At 44.8% G+C, this 18,183-nt stretch overlaps 1 protein-coding gene and 1 pseudogene across 3 annotated transcripts; one reads left to right on the forward strand and one right to left on the reverse strand.

Annotated features, from left to right (window-relative positions):
* Window positions 1-107: 107 nt before the first annotated feature.
* On the reverse strand, window positions 108-17,978 carry PDZD9 (PDZ domain containing 9). Of its 3 annotated transcripts, XM_010388595.2 has the most exons (5): window positions 17,879-17,978; window positions 12,610-12,789; window positions 11,499-11,569; window positions 4,820-5,009; window positions 110-900 (listed from the first exon to the last, which is right to left on the reverse strand). In XM_010388595.2, the coding sequence occupies exons 3-5, from the start codon at window positions 11,521-11,523 to the stop codon at window positions 510-512; spliced, it is 606 nt and encodes a 201-aa protein (XP_010386897.2). In that variant the 5' UTR covers window positions 11,524-11,569; window positions 12,610-12,789; window positions 17,879-17,978; the 3' UTR covers window positions 110-509. The 3 variants fall into 3 exon arrangements, with proteins under 3 accessions (XP_010386895.2, XP_010386896.2, XP_010386897.2); XM_010388593.2 differs by lacking the exon at window positions 11,499-11,569 and having other exon boundaries at window positions 108-900; window positions 17,879-17,972; XM_010388594.2 differs by lacking the exons at window positions 11,499-11,569; window positions 12,610-12,789 and having other exon boundaries at window positions 108-900; window positions 17,879-17,972.
* Window positions 14,602-16,572, forward strand: LOC104682102 (annotated as a pseudogene).
* Window positions 17,979-18,183: the final 205 nt, after the last annotated feature.

An 18,183-nucleotide genomic window follows, 5' to 3' on the forward strand; every position in this document is an offset into this window, starting at 1 on the left:
CTATCCTGTCTCTTCCAAGTAATTAACTCTCAATTCAACATTTACAGTAAAAGAAGGGCTGAAAAGGGGAAAACAAAGAATTCTAATGTGAATAACTAGCCAAGGAATATGTCTCTTAGTTATTTTAATTATAGTACTTAAAGTTTACCAAAAAAAGGAGAGAAACTAAATATTTAAAGAAAAGTGTGGTGTTTACATAAAGCGACATTCTCTATTATGTTCAGACATTCTGATATTGGATTTCTCTACTGCATTTTCTAAAAGAAAAGAAATTATTCTCAGAAAGAAGGGTTTTATTCCGAAAATAAGATTTGCGAGGCCTGCAAGAACCCAGGGAAGTCTTTAGATTATCCTATTGAAGAACATCTCTAAAGGCTTAATAACGCAGTCATAAGAGAAGAGAATTGGTGAGTCTACAGACAGTCCTTGATAAGTATAGCAAACTTGTGCCTGGTGAGGCACAAAACTTGGGTGTCTGCAAGATAAATGCTCATATGACCACAGATTTGCTAACCAACCTTTGATACTGGTTGGGCTTTAGCCTCTTCAACTTGGGCACAATCTTCCAGCCAAAATGCATCTGAGGTAGAGGAAGTAGAGGAGGAAGAGGTTTCATTGTCTTGCTTCACCATTATCCAGTATGGAGAAGGCGCCCTCACTTCTTTCTTATCGTCTCTGTGAATCATCACGTCACAATCAATGTCTTTTCCTACACTAATAGTATGGTTCCTCTTCTTATATCCATGCCAGTCTCTGGAGATGGATATTGGTCTTGCAGGGTGATGCGCAGTTGACCATGGATATCTATAATATTGAAGTCTTCTATCTAAATCTACATTTTCATTATCATCACTGCTTATGAAAGATTCATCTTTTTCCAGCTCAATTTTCTTTGGTGTGCTGAAATGAAAGAATAGTGAATAAAATAGATTCTTCATGTCTCAACATTTATGGTCCCCTAACAAGATGCCTTATAACTTGCTTTTTGACTCATAGAAGATACAATTTAGCCTTAGCACTACCTTTCTGTGTCATTGAAATGTTTCCCTTTTAAAAATTATCTTTAAATCTTTTTCCATTTCTAAATGGAAATCAAATTCTGCCTTAAATTACTTTACCATGCCCTAAAAAGTTTTGCACAGACTTATACTAGACTACTGACCAGAATATTAGGAGGTGTTAAAGGGTAGGTTAATTTCAGTGCAGCTAAAGTGACAGGTTCAACCTGACCATCTCCTGAGAACTCTGTTCTTGTGGCTCATGTGGCAGGAACAGAATATTACTGATTTCCAGATGAGTCAGGAAGTCAGGAAATAGTGGGCCTTAAGGATCTTCAACATCCTAGTCGTTAGTAAGTCTTCGAGTCTTTTTTTTTAGAGAGGGTCTTGCTCTGTCACCCTTGCTGCAGTGCAGTGGCACAATCAGCTCATTGCAACCTTGAACTCCTAGACTCAAGTGACCCTCTGGCCTCTGTTTCCCAAGTAGCTGAGACTACAGGTGTGTATGCTGTGTGCTGCCACACCTGGCTAATTTTTAATTTGTTTTGTTTTGTTTTGTTTGTAAAAACAGGATCTCCCTATGTTGCCCATGCCTGTCTCAAACTCCTGGCCTCGAAGAATACCTTAGCCTCCAAAGTGCTAGGATTACAGGCATGAGCCACTGTGCCCAGCCAGGTTTTTGTTGTTGTTGTTTTTAACTTTCTCCAATTATTGGCTTTCTTGATTGTTGAAACTAGGTGGTGCTTGCCTGCTAGTACCTTCAGGTCTCTGAACTTTCCTAATGCCTACAGTACCTGTGCTTGCTTTAACTTCCCAGAATGAGTGCTTTGTCACCTGCTTTCCCTCATCCTGGTGCTGTTGCCCAGCAGAACCAAATCTTTGTGATTACAAATCTCTGGTACATTCTGCCCTGCTAAAAGGAAATAGGTTTCTTCCCTGCCAACCTGTTAAGACTTCTGGTGTTATCACTAATAACCTTGGCGATCTGCCTGTTGTATTTGCTTCCAAGAATTTGAATGGCTTTTCCTAAAGTTTATCTCTTCCAGTAATAAACAGTTGATAATGAGTAATTTTTACTAAGAGCCACTAGTCTTAAATACTGATGTTCTTTGTCTAATTTGCCTTCAGACACACTTAGGTCTTCCTGAACAGCACATGAATTTTTTTAAAAAATCCAAGTATTAATAACTTTTTTTTCAGACTGCAGGGTGAATCCTGGGCAACTCTGATGGTTAGGTAACCATAAAGGACAGGTAAATTATCATTAGGTAATAAAGCCACAACCCTGCAGAGGTCAGGATTGGCTAGAAACAAACTTTCTAGACCATTCGGCCTACCCAGAGCGTTAAATGGAGAATTTTCTCCAGTGTGTATACCCGGTGCCATTTTCTCCTGGAAAAGGTTATACCAGCTTTGTGAAAGCAGCTTTTTCCTTTCCCTTCTTTCCCTGCCCCATTACACCTAAGTTACTAAAATGCCGTAGATATGAGTACTTTGCCTAATTAAGAAAGGGAGTCAGCAGGTGCTTGGTATTGTTATTTAAGTTTGCGGGTTTTCGCCTCATACTTGAGTTGTGCTGTTCTATCTTTTCTTTGCTTTTGAATGGCCAGTCTGCCATCCTTAGAATTTAATATTCTGGATCTCAGAACTCCTCCATGTAATGAAAATGCTTAGAACATAGTTGTTATGTTGTCATCTAAAAGATGAGCCCATGGTTTTAGAGTCGTGCCCTCCAGTGTAGGAGTCGCTCAGTAGGATTTGATTGTGAGTTGTGATCATGCCACTACACTACAGCCTGAGGGACAGAGTGAGACCCTGTCTCAAAAATAAGACTTTTTAAATTAAAAATTAAAAACAAATGAACCATTGACCACATGAAAGTCCTAGGGCAATTTTAGCAAAACAAGACAGACTCAGTCCCTGCCTTCATGGAGTTCACATTCTCCCAGGGAAACACAGTGAACAACTGATTACACAGATTATTTCATTAAAATTGGGATAAATGTGAAGGAGCGAGCTGTGAAGGCATATGTCAGATGGACGTGTTTCTAGGAAGACCCCTTGGAGAAGGTACACTGGAGCCTTCAAGGATGACTACTGAAGAGCAAAGTTACGAGCATGTTGCAGACAGAGAAGAGCAAGTGCAAAGACCCTGAGGCAAAGAGCAACAAAAGGCAGGGAGCTGGGAGCTAAAGTGGGATAGAGAAGGATGGGGAAAGCAGTATGAGTTGAAGTTGGAATGATATGCCGAGGCCAGCTGAACCCCGTAGAGCATTATAGGCCAATGTGAGGATTTTGACATTTATCCAAAGAACAAAAAGTCTTGAGATTTTTTATAGGAACATGCCAGGATCAGATTTGCATTACAAAAAGATCATTCTGGCCAGGCTTGGTTGCTCTTGCCTCTAATCCCAGCACTTAGGGAGACGGAGGCAGGCAGATCACCTGAGGTCAGGAGTGTGAAACCAGCTTGGCCAACATGGTAAAACTTCGTCTCTACTTAAAATACAAAAATTAGCTGGGTGTGGTGGCATGCGCCTGTAATCCCAGCTACCCTGGAGGCTGAAGCAGGAGAATCACTTGAACCTGAGAGGCAGAGGTTGCAGTGAGCCAGGATCACTCCACTGCACTCCAGCCTGGGCGACAAGAGCAAAACCAAGAAAAAAAAATACAGTTTTGGTGATAATACAATTTGAAAGTAATTAGCATGTGGATAGAGAAACCACAGGCATCAGTGAAATTGGCCAGGAGAAAGGACACCAAGAGGAAATGGCCAGAGGTAATAGGAAACAGGAAAATCAGGGGAGTGTGGTGTCACAGAAGCCTGGGAAGTGCTATTTCAAGAAGAGAGTGGGTGGAAAGTGTTAAGTGTCTAGTGCTGCTCAGAAGCCAAGCAAGATAAAGACAGACGAACGTAGTGGGATGAGAAGTGTGAAGGCTATGGGTGGCCCTGGGAAAAGGACTCAGCCAAGGGATGAAAGCAAAGCCTAGATAGAAGTGTGTTGAGGAGTGTCTGGGAAGTGGCATCTCTCAAGGAAACAGAGGTGTCTAATACAGCTTTTAGCAAGTTGGGAGGGGATGCAAGAGACTCCAGTGGCTAGAGAGGGTAGGGAGAGGAGAGTGGACTGACGATAGGATTTGCCAAGATGAGAGAAGTTTAAAAAGGCTTATATGTTACTGGGAAGGACCCAGAGAGAAAAAAATTGAATATGCAAAAGAAAATAGGATTTGCAAGAAGCCTTTTTTTTTTTTTTTTTTTTTTTGAGACAGAATCTTGCTCTGTCTCTAGGCTGGAGTGCAGTGGTGCGATCTCGGCTCACGGCAACTTCCGACTCCCAGGTTTAAGCGATTCTCCTGCCTCAGCCTCCTGAATAGCTGGGATTACAGGTGCTCACCACCACATGCAGCTAATTTTTGCAATTTTAGTAGAGAAGGGGTTTCACCATGTTGGCCAGGATGGTCTCGATCTCCTGACCTCGTGATCCGCCTGCCTCCCAAAGTGTTGGGATTACAAGCATGAGCCACCACACCCGGCCCACAAGAAGCATTTTAAGGGCTGACTTGGGAAGGAGAGGCACCATTCAGGTAGGCACAGGGACAAAATTCCCAACTGATGACTTGTTTTTTAACTCCAAGTTGACTTTATCATGCTTTCTCAGATCCTACAGATCTAATACCAGAAACCCAGGAAATTACTCTGACAGTGTCACCAGTCCTCCTGTCATTGTCCTTATTTGATAATTGTCACATTAAGCCATCTGTGCCTCACAGGCCCTGGGATTCTGTATTATAACAAAGAGTTCCTAAAATGAACTATTTACCTTGTTACTGGGAATTTGGCCTCAGGGATTAAATCATATATTTCTAGCCATTCTTCAGGAATGTTAATAAAATCTCGGTAAACCTTGATTTGTAGCACTGTTCCAATGGTGATGTGTTGCAAAAGCTGTAAAAATTCTCGAAGAGTATATCCTAACACGTTGGCATGGCCAACACTAATCAGAACATCACCTGAAGAGGGAAAAAATTATATATCAGTAAAACTAGGGGTTTAAAGGGGCCATATTGATTTCTGGCTTTATTGTGAGGTATTTCATTTTATGTGTTCATACTGTTGATTCTTTTTGAACCAAAACCAGGCTTCAGCCTTTTTTTTTTTTTGAGATGAAGTCTCACTGTCGCCCAAGCTGGAGTGTAGTGATGCGATCTCAGCTCACTGCAAGCTCCGCCTCCCAGGTTCAAGTGATTCTCCTGCCTCAGCCTCCCAAGTAGCTAGGATTATGGGCACGTGCCACCATGCCAGGCTAATTTTTGTTTGTTCGTTTGTTTGTTTTGTATTTTTAGTAGAGATGGGGTTTCACCATGTTGGCCAGGCTAGTCTCAAACTCTTGACCTCAGGTGATCTGTGCACCTCGGCCTCCCAAACTGCTGGGATGACAGGCATGAGCCACCCCGCCTGGCCTAGCCCTTATTTAATAAAGATGTTCATCTCCATGATATGAATGTCCTTTGCATAATGAAGAGTATATGCAAGATGTTTCTTAATAGCAGTATAATGGTAGACATTATATGATGTTTTTGAGACATTTCTGAAGTTCTTGGTGTGACAGAGGCTAAAAAACATTTATAATCAGAACCAGCCTTTATGATTCTAAAAATAGATTAGTTTCAAATAAAATGAATGGCTATTACTAGGAAAGAAAAAACCATTTACACTAAGTGATGAATAAATGACCTACTTTCTATATACCTGCCTGACAATTTCCAGTGCCCTCTACAGTTAATAGACCACATTAAACATAAAACCTTTCATTTTAATTCTCTACCCTTGTGCAGTATTGAGCAAATAATTCTGTATAAAACATTGGGCAATTAGGCATGCTTTAATTAACTGTAAGATGTGTGTGCAGTGAGTATGTTGGTTTAAAGGGATTTGACAGCTAGGTTTCCCTACCTTAGGGCAATGCGGGACAAGGAAAGAAACAAGATGGTCAGCCATGCAGCTTCTGAGTCCCCAGCAGGTGGGAAGAGGGCTACATCTTGAGCACTAACCCCCGAAACCCCCAAATTGAAAGAACCTAAAAAGACCAATTATTCACTTGCTCCAACCTCCCCCATGTCCCCACCTCCAGCAGCTAGGTCATGGTCCTGTGAGTGAGATCCAGCCACTTGACACTCCCACCTGGGTCACTGAACCTGGAGGAGGAGACACAGAAGAGTGACAGGAGCTTCTAGTTGCCAGGGGTAGTTACACACAGCTCTTGGTTCTCACCATTTTCCAAGCCTGCTTCTCCAGCCTTTTGAGCGATTCTGTCAGACTCAGTATCCCAAATTCAGTGCATTAACAGAAGTGTTTTCTGTTTTTTGCATTGAGGAACTCTGACTGCTACAACGGCATTCAGCAAGACTTCAGAAAGGAATACAAAGGATTTGCTTTTTAAGGACCAATTCACATTGGGCAATTTCTTAAGTCTTCAGATCTTATTAGTACTGACCTGCTGGGGACCCTCAGTCAGCCTCATTCTAAGACAGCTGAAGCCTAACCTCAGAGAAGAAAAGGGTCAAGAAGAAGTGCCTTCTCTGATGCATGCACTGGGCCTCAATCAGGAATTACACTGATCCCAAAAGAAGCCTCCAAGGATGCCAAGGACAAATGTCCATAGCTCTAGAAACAAATTTCCCAGAATTCAAGAAAATGGATACTTAGAAGGGTGGAGAAAAACCTTCTCCTTTGGTCTTAAGCAGTAGCTGGGGGTAATACAATCAACCATGTATCTGAAGCTCACTTCAGAATGAAACAAGGCTACCTGCAGCTTGAGCAATACGAAACATGCTCATCCTACTGAGGTTAATGACAATGGCCAAAAAAAAAAAAAAAAAAAAACTCCCCAGATGAGCTTACTTACCTAATGTTAAAAGCAGTGTTTATAGCTGAAAGCTATGGCTTGGCATTCTGCTTAATTATGTTGTAAAAGGGTGACTTTTATCAAGAGGGCAGAAGATAAACAGCTTAATTTCCTGACCGTTCTGGCTGTAAACCAAACATGTCAGCATATGAATGTGCTTACTCTAGCAATAGATATTAACATTGCCTTTCATACAGAAACACCAATTTGGTATTTATGAACACCAACCTCATTACACATTTTTTTTCTGTTTTAATGGGCTATAGGGTGACATTATATAAACTTTGTCTCAATTACCTACATTAAATCAACTTTGCGTAGCCAAGCCACTACTGAAAAATATTTTATTTTTTCATCTCTCCCAACTAGGCTGGAAGTTCCTTAAGTTCCTCATGGCTAGGGACCATGTCTGTGTGGTTCACCACTACATCCCCAGTGCCTAGCTGGGTGTCTGCACACACTGGGTCTTCAGGAAATGCTTAGGCAGTAGCCAGTCTATGACTTGTATTTACTGTAGAAGCTACATTAATTTCTTTTTTTTTCTTTTTTTTTTTTCTTGAGACAGGGTCTCACTTTGTCACCCAGGCTGGAGTGCAGGGATGCAAATACAGCTCACTGCAGCCTCGACCTCCAGGGCTCAAGCAACCCTCCTGCCTCAGCCCTGGGAGGAGCTGGGACTACAAGCGCATATGCCCACCATGTTGGGCTAGTTTTTGTATTTTTTATTGAAATGGGGTTTTGTCATGTTGCCCTGGCTGGTCTCAAACTCCTGAGCTCCAACAATTTGCCTACCTCAGCTTCTCAAAGTGCTGAGATTCCAGGTGTGTGCTACCGCACCCGGCCTACATTAATTTCTTAAGACTTAGAAGATCAGAAGCTGTTAAGGCCATACTGGCCAAAAGGAACTTAAAGTTTAGCCAGAATAAACTAACACAAAATAAATTAGGAAATCAAGGCGAAACCCTATCCTGAAACACCAAAGGAGAGATTTCAGCACATAGATAAAAGATAATGGGGCTGGGAGAAAATGGGATCAAAGAAATAGCATGTTTCTACAATTATCGTCTCCCAAAATCTCATCATCATTGTCTGAAACCACTGAGTTACAGACTTTAAAGCCTAGACTGATGCTGAGGAGAACTGGCAGGCTTGTCACAAAGAGATTTGGGGCTCTGGACTTACTCTGTATTCAAATCTCATTTCTAGTTGTTAGGCAATTGGATGGAAAGGTATGGGCTTTCTAGGCAGACATGGGTTCAAATCCCAGCTCTGAACACAGACTCAGTTGTGTTAACTAAGATGAACAAGTTATTTCGTCTCTCTAATCCTCTATATTTTCATTATCTACATTTCAGGAGTGTTGCAAACTTTAAATTAGATAACACATGGGGCCAGGTGAGATGGCTCATGCCTGTAATCCCAGCACTTTGGGAGACTGAGACAGGAGGATTGCTTGAGCCCAGAGGTTCGAGGCTGTAGTAAGCTATGATTGCACTACTGCACTCCTGCACTCCAGCCTGTGTGACAGTGAGACCATGTCTCTTATACAAATAAAATTAAAAATTGGAGTATAAAAAAGATAATAGATGGGGAAATATCTCTCACAATGCCTGGGAGAAATATTCATTTATTATTTATTTATTTATTAAGCAGACGTAACAAATGAGCCATACTTTAGGTGTGACAGTTAATATTGTCAACTTAATTGGATCAAAGAATGCAAAGTATTGTTTCTGGGTATGTCTGTGAAGGTGTTGCCAGAAAAGATTAACATTTGAGTCAATGGACTTGGAGAGGTGGACCCGACCCTCAAATCTGGGTGGGAACCATCCAATCAGCTACCAGCATGGCTAGAAAAAGCAGGTGGAAAAAGGTGGAAAGAGCAGACTTGCTGAGTCTTCAGCCTTCATCTTTCTCCTGTGCTGGATGCTTCCTGCCCTCGAACATCAGACTCCAAGTTATTTGGCTTTTGGACTCTTGGACTTACACCAGTGGTTTGCCAGGGGCTCTCAGGCCTTCAGCCACAGACTGGAGGCTACACTGTCAGCTTCCCAACTGTTGAGGTTTTGGGACTCGCACTGAGCCACTATTAGCTTCCCTGCTCTTCAGCTTGCAGATGGAGGGGCAGAATGATATGGTTTGGTTCTGTGTCCCCATCCAAATGTTATTGCCAGTTGTAATCCCCACATTTTGAGGGAGGGACCTGTAATCCCCACGTGTGGAGGGAGGGAGGTGATTGGATCATGGGGGCGGTTTCCCCCATGCTGTTCTCATGATAGTGAGGTCTCATAAGATCTGATGGTTGTATGAGTGTTTGACAGCTCCTCCTTCACATACTCACACTCTCTCCTGCCGCCTTGTGAAGAAAATGCCTGATTCCTCCTCCACCATGATTGTAAGTTTCCTGAGGCCTCCCCAGCCATACGGAACTGTGAGTCAATTAAACCTCCTTCATGTATAAATTATCCAGTCTCAGGCAGTATCTTTACAGCAGTGTGAGAATGCACTAATAGAGTAGGTGAGTCCTGGACTGAAAAGATGAAATTCAAGACTGCTTCTAACCTCAAAGAGCCCCCTAACTATAGCCCTGCCATGAGATTCTCTATTGCCCACCTAAAAGCATACTCCTGTCCCACTCTAGCACCCTGGAGTATGCACCCGGATCATCACCCAGCATCTGTCACCTGACCTTGAAGAAACTGAGGAAAAGCAGAAAACCCCATGGGACGTGTCCTGGAGTTCTTTTGTTCTGGTAAGTCCAGAACTCTCCCACCGGTTGCCGTTTGTTCTCTACTACCAAGTAGTGATGTGTGGGGAAAATGCTTTGGATTTTAAGGTATAGCAAACTGTTTCGTAAAACCATTATGTATCTGCTTTCTTCTTTAATCCATTGCTTGGAACCCTTAGCTGCAAATTAGAATCACCTGAGGAGCTTTTAAAACATAAACTGCCCTGTCCCAGTACAAGAACGATTGAATCAAAAACCTGTGGGGAGATAGGGACCAGGCATCTTGGTTTTACAAACTTCCCCGATGATTCTAATAGGTAACCAGGGTTGCAAACCAGTGGCTTAATCCACTGGGACCCCCATACAGCCATCATTTGTTATTAAAACACACACAGGCAAAAGTCTAAAGAATCTGTAAGAACAGCCTAAGAGATTATTTCCAATATTTCTATAGCACTTCAGTTTTAAAAGCACTTTCATAAAAATTATTTCATCAGGCTGGGCTCAATGGCTCACACCTGTAATCCCAGCACTTTTGGAGGCCACATGGGAGGATTGCTTGAGGCCAGGAGTTTGAGACCAGCCTGGACAACACAGTGAGACACCACCCACCGCCTCCACTGCCCACGTCTACAAAAAAATAAAAAATAAAATAAAATTAGCTGGGCATGGTGGTACACGCCTGAGTCCCAGCTACTCAGGAGGCTGAAGCAGGAGGATCACTTGAGCCAAGGAGTTTAAGGCCACAATAAGCCATGATCAAGCCACTGCACTCCAGCATGGGTGACAGAATGATACCCCATCTATCAAACAAACACGCATTATTTCATCAAATCTTAGCAACGTCTGACAAACACAGGATTCTCCCAATTCAAGATGAGGTGACTGAGGCCTGAAAGGTTAAGTGGCTTTGCCCAGGGTCACAGAACTAAAAAGTGTCAGACCCTGGGCCTGACTCAGGACAGCTAACACAATATGTTTTTTCCTTCTCACGACTGCGCCAGCCCATTCTGCTTCCCCAGCTCCTGGGCACAGCACTAGGCCCAGGCCAGGCACTGAGAAAACACCTCTTGAACAGCATAGAAAATTCATTCACCCAAAGACACGAGGAGCAGGGCGGTATTGGTAAAGCCCTTAGGCTCTGGAGTCTGACAGAGAAGGTTCAATGAAATCCCAGCTCCTCGGAGTGACCATGGGAGAGTTACTAAATACCTGATTTGTCTGCAAGATGGTTTCATGCAGAATCTAGCTCAGGGTTTGTGAGAGTGAAATGAGATCATGCAGCTAAGTGTTAGCAATGCTTAATACTGCCTACGAAAGAAAATATCTTTGTGCACTGAGAGCCATAGCTCTGGAGCTGTGGTCCCTGAATCCCCACATAGGAGAAACAGGTGAATTGGACAAGGAGCTCAATCTCACTGACCCTCATTAAGTAAATTTAATTTTCTTATTTTTTTAGAGATAGTGTCTCACTCTGTTACCCAGGTTGGCGTGCAGTGGCACAATCATAGCTCACTGCAGCCTCGGCTTCCTGCGCTCAAGTGATCCTCCCACCTCAGCTTCCCGAGTAGCTAGGATTACAGGCATGCATCATGCCGGGCTACTTTTGTTTTGTTGTAGAAATGGTGATATGGTTTGGATTTGTGTCCCTGCCCAAATCTCATGTTGAACTGCAGTCCCCGGTGTTGGAGGAGGAACCTGTGGGGAGGCGATTGGATCACGGGGGCAGATTTCCCCCTTGCTGTTCTCATGATAGCGAGTGAGTTCTCATGATAGCGAGTGAGTTCTCATGAGATCTGGTTGTTTAAACTGTGTAGCACCTCCCTGTGCTCTCTCTTCCTCCTGCTCCAACCATGTAAGACGTACCTCCTTCCTCTTCACCTTCTGCCATGATTGTAAGTTTCCTGAGGCCTCCCCAGCTGTGCTTCCTGTACAGCCTGCAGAACCATGAGCCAATTAAACCTCTTTTCTTATAAATTACCCAGTTTCAGTTTTTTCTTTATAGCAGTGCAAGAACGGACTAATACAGACAGCGTCTCACTATGTTGCTCAGGCTGGCCTTGAACTCCTGGTCTCACCTGATCCTCTCACCTTGGCATCCCAAAGTGCTGGAATTACAAGTATAAGCCCACTGTACCTGGCCAGAATTAAATGAATTAATATGCCTAACTGTGATAGTTATATAAGTGATAGCCATTGGCTGGCCCATAGTAAGTTCTCAACTAATGTTGTCATATCTTTTTTTTTTTTTTTTTTTTTTGAGACAGAGTCTCACTCTGTCACCCAGGCTGGAGTACAACGGTGCAATCTCAGCTCACTGTAACATCCACCTCCGGGGTTCAAGAGATTCTCCTGCCTCAGCCTCCTGAGTAGCTGGGACTAAGGTACCCACCACCAGGCCCAGCTAATTTTTGTATTTGTATTTATTTATTTATGTATTTATTTATTTTTATTTATTTATTTTTGAGACAGAGTCTCTGTCACTCAGGCAATGGCGCAATTGAGTGCAGTGGCGCAATCTCAGCTCGCTGCAACCTCTGCTTCCCGGGTACAAGTGATTCTCCTACCTCAGCCTCTCAAGTAGCTGGGATTACAGGCGTGTGCCACCATGCCCAGCTAATTTTTGTATTTTTAATAGAGATAGGGTTTCACCATCTTTTCCAGGCTGGTCTCGAACTCCGGACCTCAGGATCCACCCACCTCAGCCTCCTGAAGTGCTGGGATTACAGGCGTGAGCCACTGCTCCCAGTTTTTGTATTTTTAGTAGAGACAAAGTTTTACCATGTTGGCCAGGGTGGTCTCAAATTCCTAACCTCAAGGGATCTCCCGCCTTGGCCTCCCAAAGTGCTGGGATTACAGGCGTGAGCCAGCATGCCCGTTGTATCCTTATAGTTACACTGAAACCTGGTGACCTGAGTCTCCCTTCAGGCAGATGGGCAGGATGGGTGGTTGGGAAGCACGGTGAAAGGGCAGTCACCTGGCTGAAGTTTCCCGTCGTTGGCTGCAGCCCCCTTCCTGATGAGGTGGGTGATCTGGAGGTAGGGTCCATGCTGGATGATGATGAGGCCTAATCCCAGCCTGCCCACAGTGAGTTTGGTCTGCTGTGTTTTGCTCAAGTTGTGTACAGATGTTTTGACCTTGATGGTGACTCCTCTTTCTAACCAAAAGAGGGGAACTTATTTCAGTCCTTCACCAAGACAGAAGCATGGCCATACCCACTGGGGTTCTGAAGCCGGATCCCTGGGACAGTTATTTAATCCCTATTCCTCAGATTCCTTGTTGGTAAAATGAGGATAAAAAGTGTTCACCTTGGAGAGCTCTTCTGAAAATTAAATGGGAGCATTAAAGAGCTTTTGCAGAGTCTGGCATATTATGAGTACTTAATATTAGTTAGTATTATCTATTCACTTAACAAATATTTATTGATACAGACGGTGTGCTAGGCCCTGGGTTTACCACGGTGAGCAAAACAGATATGTTGGGTTTTTTGGTTTTATCAGACAAGGTCTCACTCTGTTGCCCAGGCTGGAGTGCAGTGGCATGATCACGGCTCACTGCAGCCTCAATCTCCTGGGCTCAAGGGCTCCTCCCACCTCAACCTCCTAAGTAGCTGGGACTACTGGCATACGCTACTATACATGGCTAATTTTTATTGTTTTTGTAGAGACAGGGTCTCACTATATTGACCAGGCTAGTCTTGAACTCCTGGCCTCAAGCAGTCCTCCCACCTCAGCCTCCCAAAGTGCTGGCATTACAGGTGTGAGCCACCAGTGCCCGGCCCACATGTGTTTCTTGTCCTCATGAAGTTTACAGCCTAGTGGAGGGGACAAATATCAATCAGTCATGTAAATATGTGTTGGATAACAAACTGTAACTCATGTTATAAAAGAAATGGATGGAGGCTCTGAGAATGAGTAACAGAGGGCCAAAGTCTCATCTGAGGATGGCGGGTCAGGCTTCCAGCAGGGCTAAAATTTGAATTAAGGCCATAAGGACCAATAGGAAATATTTAGGCAAAGAAAGGTGGATCAGGAGCACATTGTGTTAAGGTCTGAGAAAGGAAGGAACCGGCCCTGTCAGAGGAGGGGGGAGGCAGGAGGAGCAAGGACCAAGCAGACAGAGGCTGCTTCTCAGACTTCCTTAGTGAAAAAGCTCAGAAGTGAATTAAGCTGGACATGGTTAGATGAGATGAAATGAAATGAAAATGAAAGGGTTGTGGTGCATGTCGTGGCAGTAACAGCAGAAATGAGCAGTAGATGGATCCAAAAAGCACATGGGAGGAAAATCTGAAGGCCTTGGAGACAAGGGGTAATGGGAGGGGTTGAAATATGTTTTCTACAGAACCAAATCTCACAAGAAAAATTTCAGGGACTAAAAGGACATTCAAAACAACAAGTTAATTTCCCAAGAGGAAGCTGCTAGCAAACTCCTTTTCGGTACACAGGAAGCTCCTGGGGAGATCTGTTTTCGGCACACTTTTCCAGTATTTCACACACAACTCCTTTCCATAAGGACAAGTGACACACAAGCTTGCCAAGTCCATGTGACTGTGGTGTTTTCAGGGCCACTGCCAAGGGAAAGGCTCCCCCAGCTCCCCACCTCTGGCTGTAGGGAACTGGAGGGGTTCATGGCCCTTTCCTCTAAAGCAAACGTCCTTGCCCATCTCTAACCTCACTTTCCCCCAAACCACAGATGCTCTTTGTTTGGGAAAATAAAATAGCATAATATAAACGAGATACCATCTTCAGAGACCTTTTGGGGTTCTGGGTGCAACTGGGGGCAGGATATGCCCTACCTGAGCCTCTGGTTCCTGAGCAAACAGAGAAGTCACATCTTGGGCAAGGTCCAGTGGCTCCTATCTCAGCTTGTAAATTCAATGTGCTTATAAGGTAAGCTACCAGGAGCCCACTTTTAAAAGTCAGCAGGGTTAAGTAAAAGAAGCCGGACTCAAAAGGCTCCTAACTCACAGATGAAGGACGTGTCTCAGGAGTTTGATCCAGACCTCTATAAGCAAATGCAGAAGTTCAGGAAGGCAAGAAACACAAAGTACATCTTGCAAAATTAAAATAACTTTGTGCCAGGTGCAGGAGCTCACGCCAGTAATCCCAGCACTTTGGGAGGCTGAAGCGGGCAGATCACGAGATCAGGAGTTCGAGACCAGCCTAGCCAACATGGTGAAACCTGTCTCTACTAAAGATACAAAAAATTGGCCGGGCGCGGTGGCTCAAGCCTGTAATCCCAGCACTTTGGGAGGCCGAGACGGGCGGATCATGAGGTCAGGAGATCGAGTCCATCCTGGCTAACACGGTGAAACCCCGTCTCTACTAAAAAATACAAAAAACTAGCCGGGCGATGTGGCGGGCGCCTGTAGTCCCAGCTATGTGGGAGGCTGAGGCAGGAGAATGGCGTGAGCGCAAGAGGCGGAGCTTGCAGTGAGCTGAGATCCGGCCACTGCACTCCAGCCTGGGCGACAGAGCGAGACTCGGTCTCAAAAAAAAATAAAAAATAAAAATAAAAAAAAGATACAAAAAATTAGCCGAGCGTGGCGGCACGCGCCTGTAATCCCACCTACTTAGGAGGCTGAGGCACGATAATCACTTGAACCCAAGAGGCAGAGGTTGCAGTGAGCTGAGATGGCACCATTTTACTCCAGCCTGGGTGACAGGGTGAGACTCCGTCTCAAAAACAAAAAAAATTAGCTGGGCATGTTGGTGTGCGCCTGTAATCCCAGTTACAAGCCTGGGTGACAGAGGGAGACTCCATCTCAAAAAAGAAAAGAAAAGAAAAAAAAAACCTGACGAAGTGAAGTTGGATGTGGATCTTCGTGGAGCAAGTCAATACATGCAATCTCCTGTCTCACATGCTAGCAACGTACCAGACCACTCCGCTTCATTTTGGGGAGATTTCTCACACTATGGCAGCCATCCATGAGAGCTTCACAGGTTATCAGCCATATGAAGTCACTACTTTAAAGCGCTTACACAACCCTCTGAAAAAACTAGTTGAGAAGAAAAGAAGCTCACCCAGCAGGAAAGCGCAGATGTGGCAGTGCAGTAGCTGAGTCAATTAATTTCATTAGAGGATGGAAACTGCTACAAGGAAAGAACTGAAGATATGCCTTAGACAAAGGCTCTTCACACAGCGCATGCTCAGGGTGAACTATTAGCCATCAAACCTGAGGAAGGTGCTCGCTTGGGCCCAGTGGCAGGGACCCTGGAACCCGAAGGTACTGACAAAGGTGACCCTACTGCTGTTGAGTGAGATCTTCAATGCTTCCTCCCTGGAAGAGGATGAGCTCAGAAAAGAGTGAGTGGCGGCCGGGAGCAGTGGCTCACGCCTGTGATCCCATCACTTTGGGAGTCCAAGACAGGCGGATCACGAGGTCAGGAGATCGAGACCATCCTGGCTAACACGATGAAACCCGTCTCTACTAAAAAATACAAAAAAATTAGCCGGGCGTGGTGCAGGTGCCTGTAGTCCCAGCTACTCCAGAGGCTGAGGCAGAATGGTATGACCCCCCGGGGGGCGGAGCTTGCAGTGAGCCGAGATCACACCACTGCACTCCAGCCTGCGCAACAGAGCGAGACTCCATATCAAAAAAAAAAAAAAAAAAAAGAGTGAGCCGCTGTGTTTGGGGACAACCAGGTGGAGGAGGCAGCACTGTGGTCCTGGGAGAGCCAGACCCCAAACACCACATTAAAATATGAAAGAGTTACAGGTCTTGCTACAAGGCTAGTCAGACAGCAATGTCAACCTTCCCAAGGACAAGCAGTCCAAATGACAAAAGCCCTGCAGTGAAAAAGCCTAAGGCTGCCTGGCACCTGCCTGCCTGGTTCAGCCTCTTCGCCAACCTCGAGTCATTATCAAATCCTGATGCTGTTAGGAAAAAAGCCATAAAGAACAAGAATTGCTCAATTCAGGAATCTGCAGCCTTTGGTAAGCCCACCTGGGGGCTAGCAGAAGTATAAAGTGATTAGAGCCTGGGCAACGTAGTGACACCTCATCTCTTCTATTTAGGCCGGGCATAGTGGCTCATACCTGTAATCCCAGCACTTTGGGAGGTCGAGGGTGGGTGGATCACTTGAAGTCAGGAGTTCGAGACCAGCCTGGCCAGCATGGTGAAACACCGTTGCTACTGAAAACACAAAAATCAGCCAGGTGTGGTGGCTCACACCTATAATCCCAGCTACTCTGGAGGCTGAGGCACAAGAATCACTTGAACCCGCCTGGAAGGCAGGGGTTGCAGTAAGTCAAGATCATGCCACTGCACTCCAGCCTGGGTCACAGAGCGAGACTCTGTCTCAGAAAAAAAAAAAAAAATTAGCTGAGTGTGATGGTGCATGCCTACAGTCCCAGCTATGGGAGGCTGATGCAGGAGGATTGCTGGAGCCCAAGAGTTGGAGGCTGCAGTGAGCCAGGAGCATACCACTGTACTCCAGCCTGAGCAACAAAACAAGACCCTGTCTCTAAAAATAAAATACAGTGACCAGTATGCTATTTTGAGATTTATGTGCCCTTTTAATAAAAATGAAAGGGCCAAAGTCCCTATTTACATTGGTATAATTTTGTAAAGGATCCTTACGATATGATTTCATTTTTATGATGTTCTCCATGGAAAAGGCAAAAAAAAAAAAAAAAAAAAAAAAAAAAAAAAAAAAAAAAAAAACACTGTAAAAAACAGATAGGGGTGTGAGGAGCTGCAGTGGGGTGGGGTTTGGCTGCAACTGGGCATTGCAAAGTAATTTTAGGGAGTGGTGAAACTGTTCCCTATCTTGATGGAGGGGGTGATTCAACGTGGGTATAGCTTGTCAAAACTCATACCGCTGTGCTTTTAAAGGGGGGGATCTTACTGCATGGAAATTATACCTTGATAAAAATAACGATGGCCCAAGGCGGGCAGATCACTTGAGGTCAAGAGTTGAAGACCAGCCTGGCCAACATGGCAAAATCCTATCACTACTAAAAATAAAAAATTAGCTGGGCCTGGTGGCAGGCACCTGTAATCCTGTGAGCCGAGATCGCGCCACTGCACTCCAGCCTGGGGGGCAAAGCAAGACTCCTTCTCAAATGATGATGATGATGATGATGATGATGATGATGATGATGATGATGATAATAATAATAATAACGATGGAGAGAGGTTATCTCCCAGGCCAAGAGTGTACCATTGCCATTTTACAGAGGAGGAAAATTGAGGAAGGCTTGGTCCCCAGGGCTTCCTCACCCGCTTCCTTCTCCCCAGTTACCTTTTTTGTTTTTGCGGGAGGCCTTCTGCATGGCTCCCGGAGGTTGGGCAGCTCTGGAGGGCCTCCCGGAGCAGAGGCTGGAGTCAGCCCCAATCCCAACAGTTTCGAACCTCGCCTGCGGGCAACGCCCTCGGGATGGCCACCAGGGGGCGCTGCGCCGCCGCTGCCCAGAAATTGGGCGGCAGTGAGGTCGCCGCAAGGCTTCCCGTGGACCCTGCAAAACGTAGCGTGGGTATTGCACTTCAGTGTACGGTATGGAAACTTCTACAGAGGCTAGCACAGTGCCTGACCCACGGTGGGTTCTT

This window comes from Rhinopithecus roxellana, chromosome 20, assembly GCF_007565055.1.
Source record: "Rhinopithecus roxellana isolate Shanxi Qingling chromosome 20, ASM756505v1, whole genome shotgun sequence".
Classification (NCBI taxonomy): Eukaryota; Metazoa; Chordata; class Mammalia; order Primates; family Cercopithecidae; genus Rhinopithecus; species Rhinopithecus roxellana.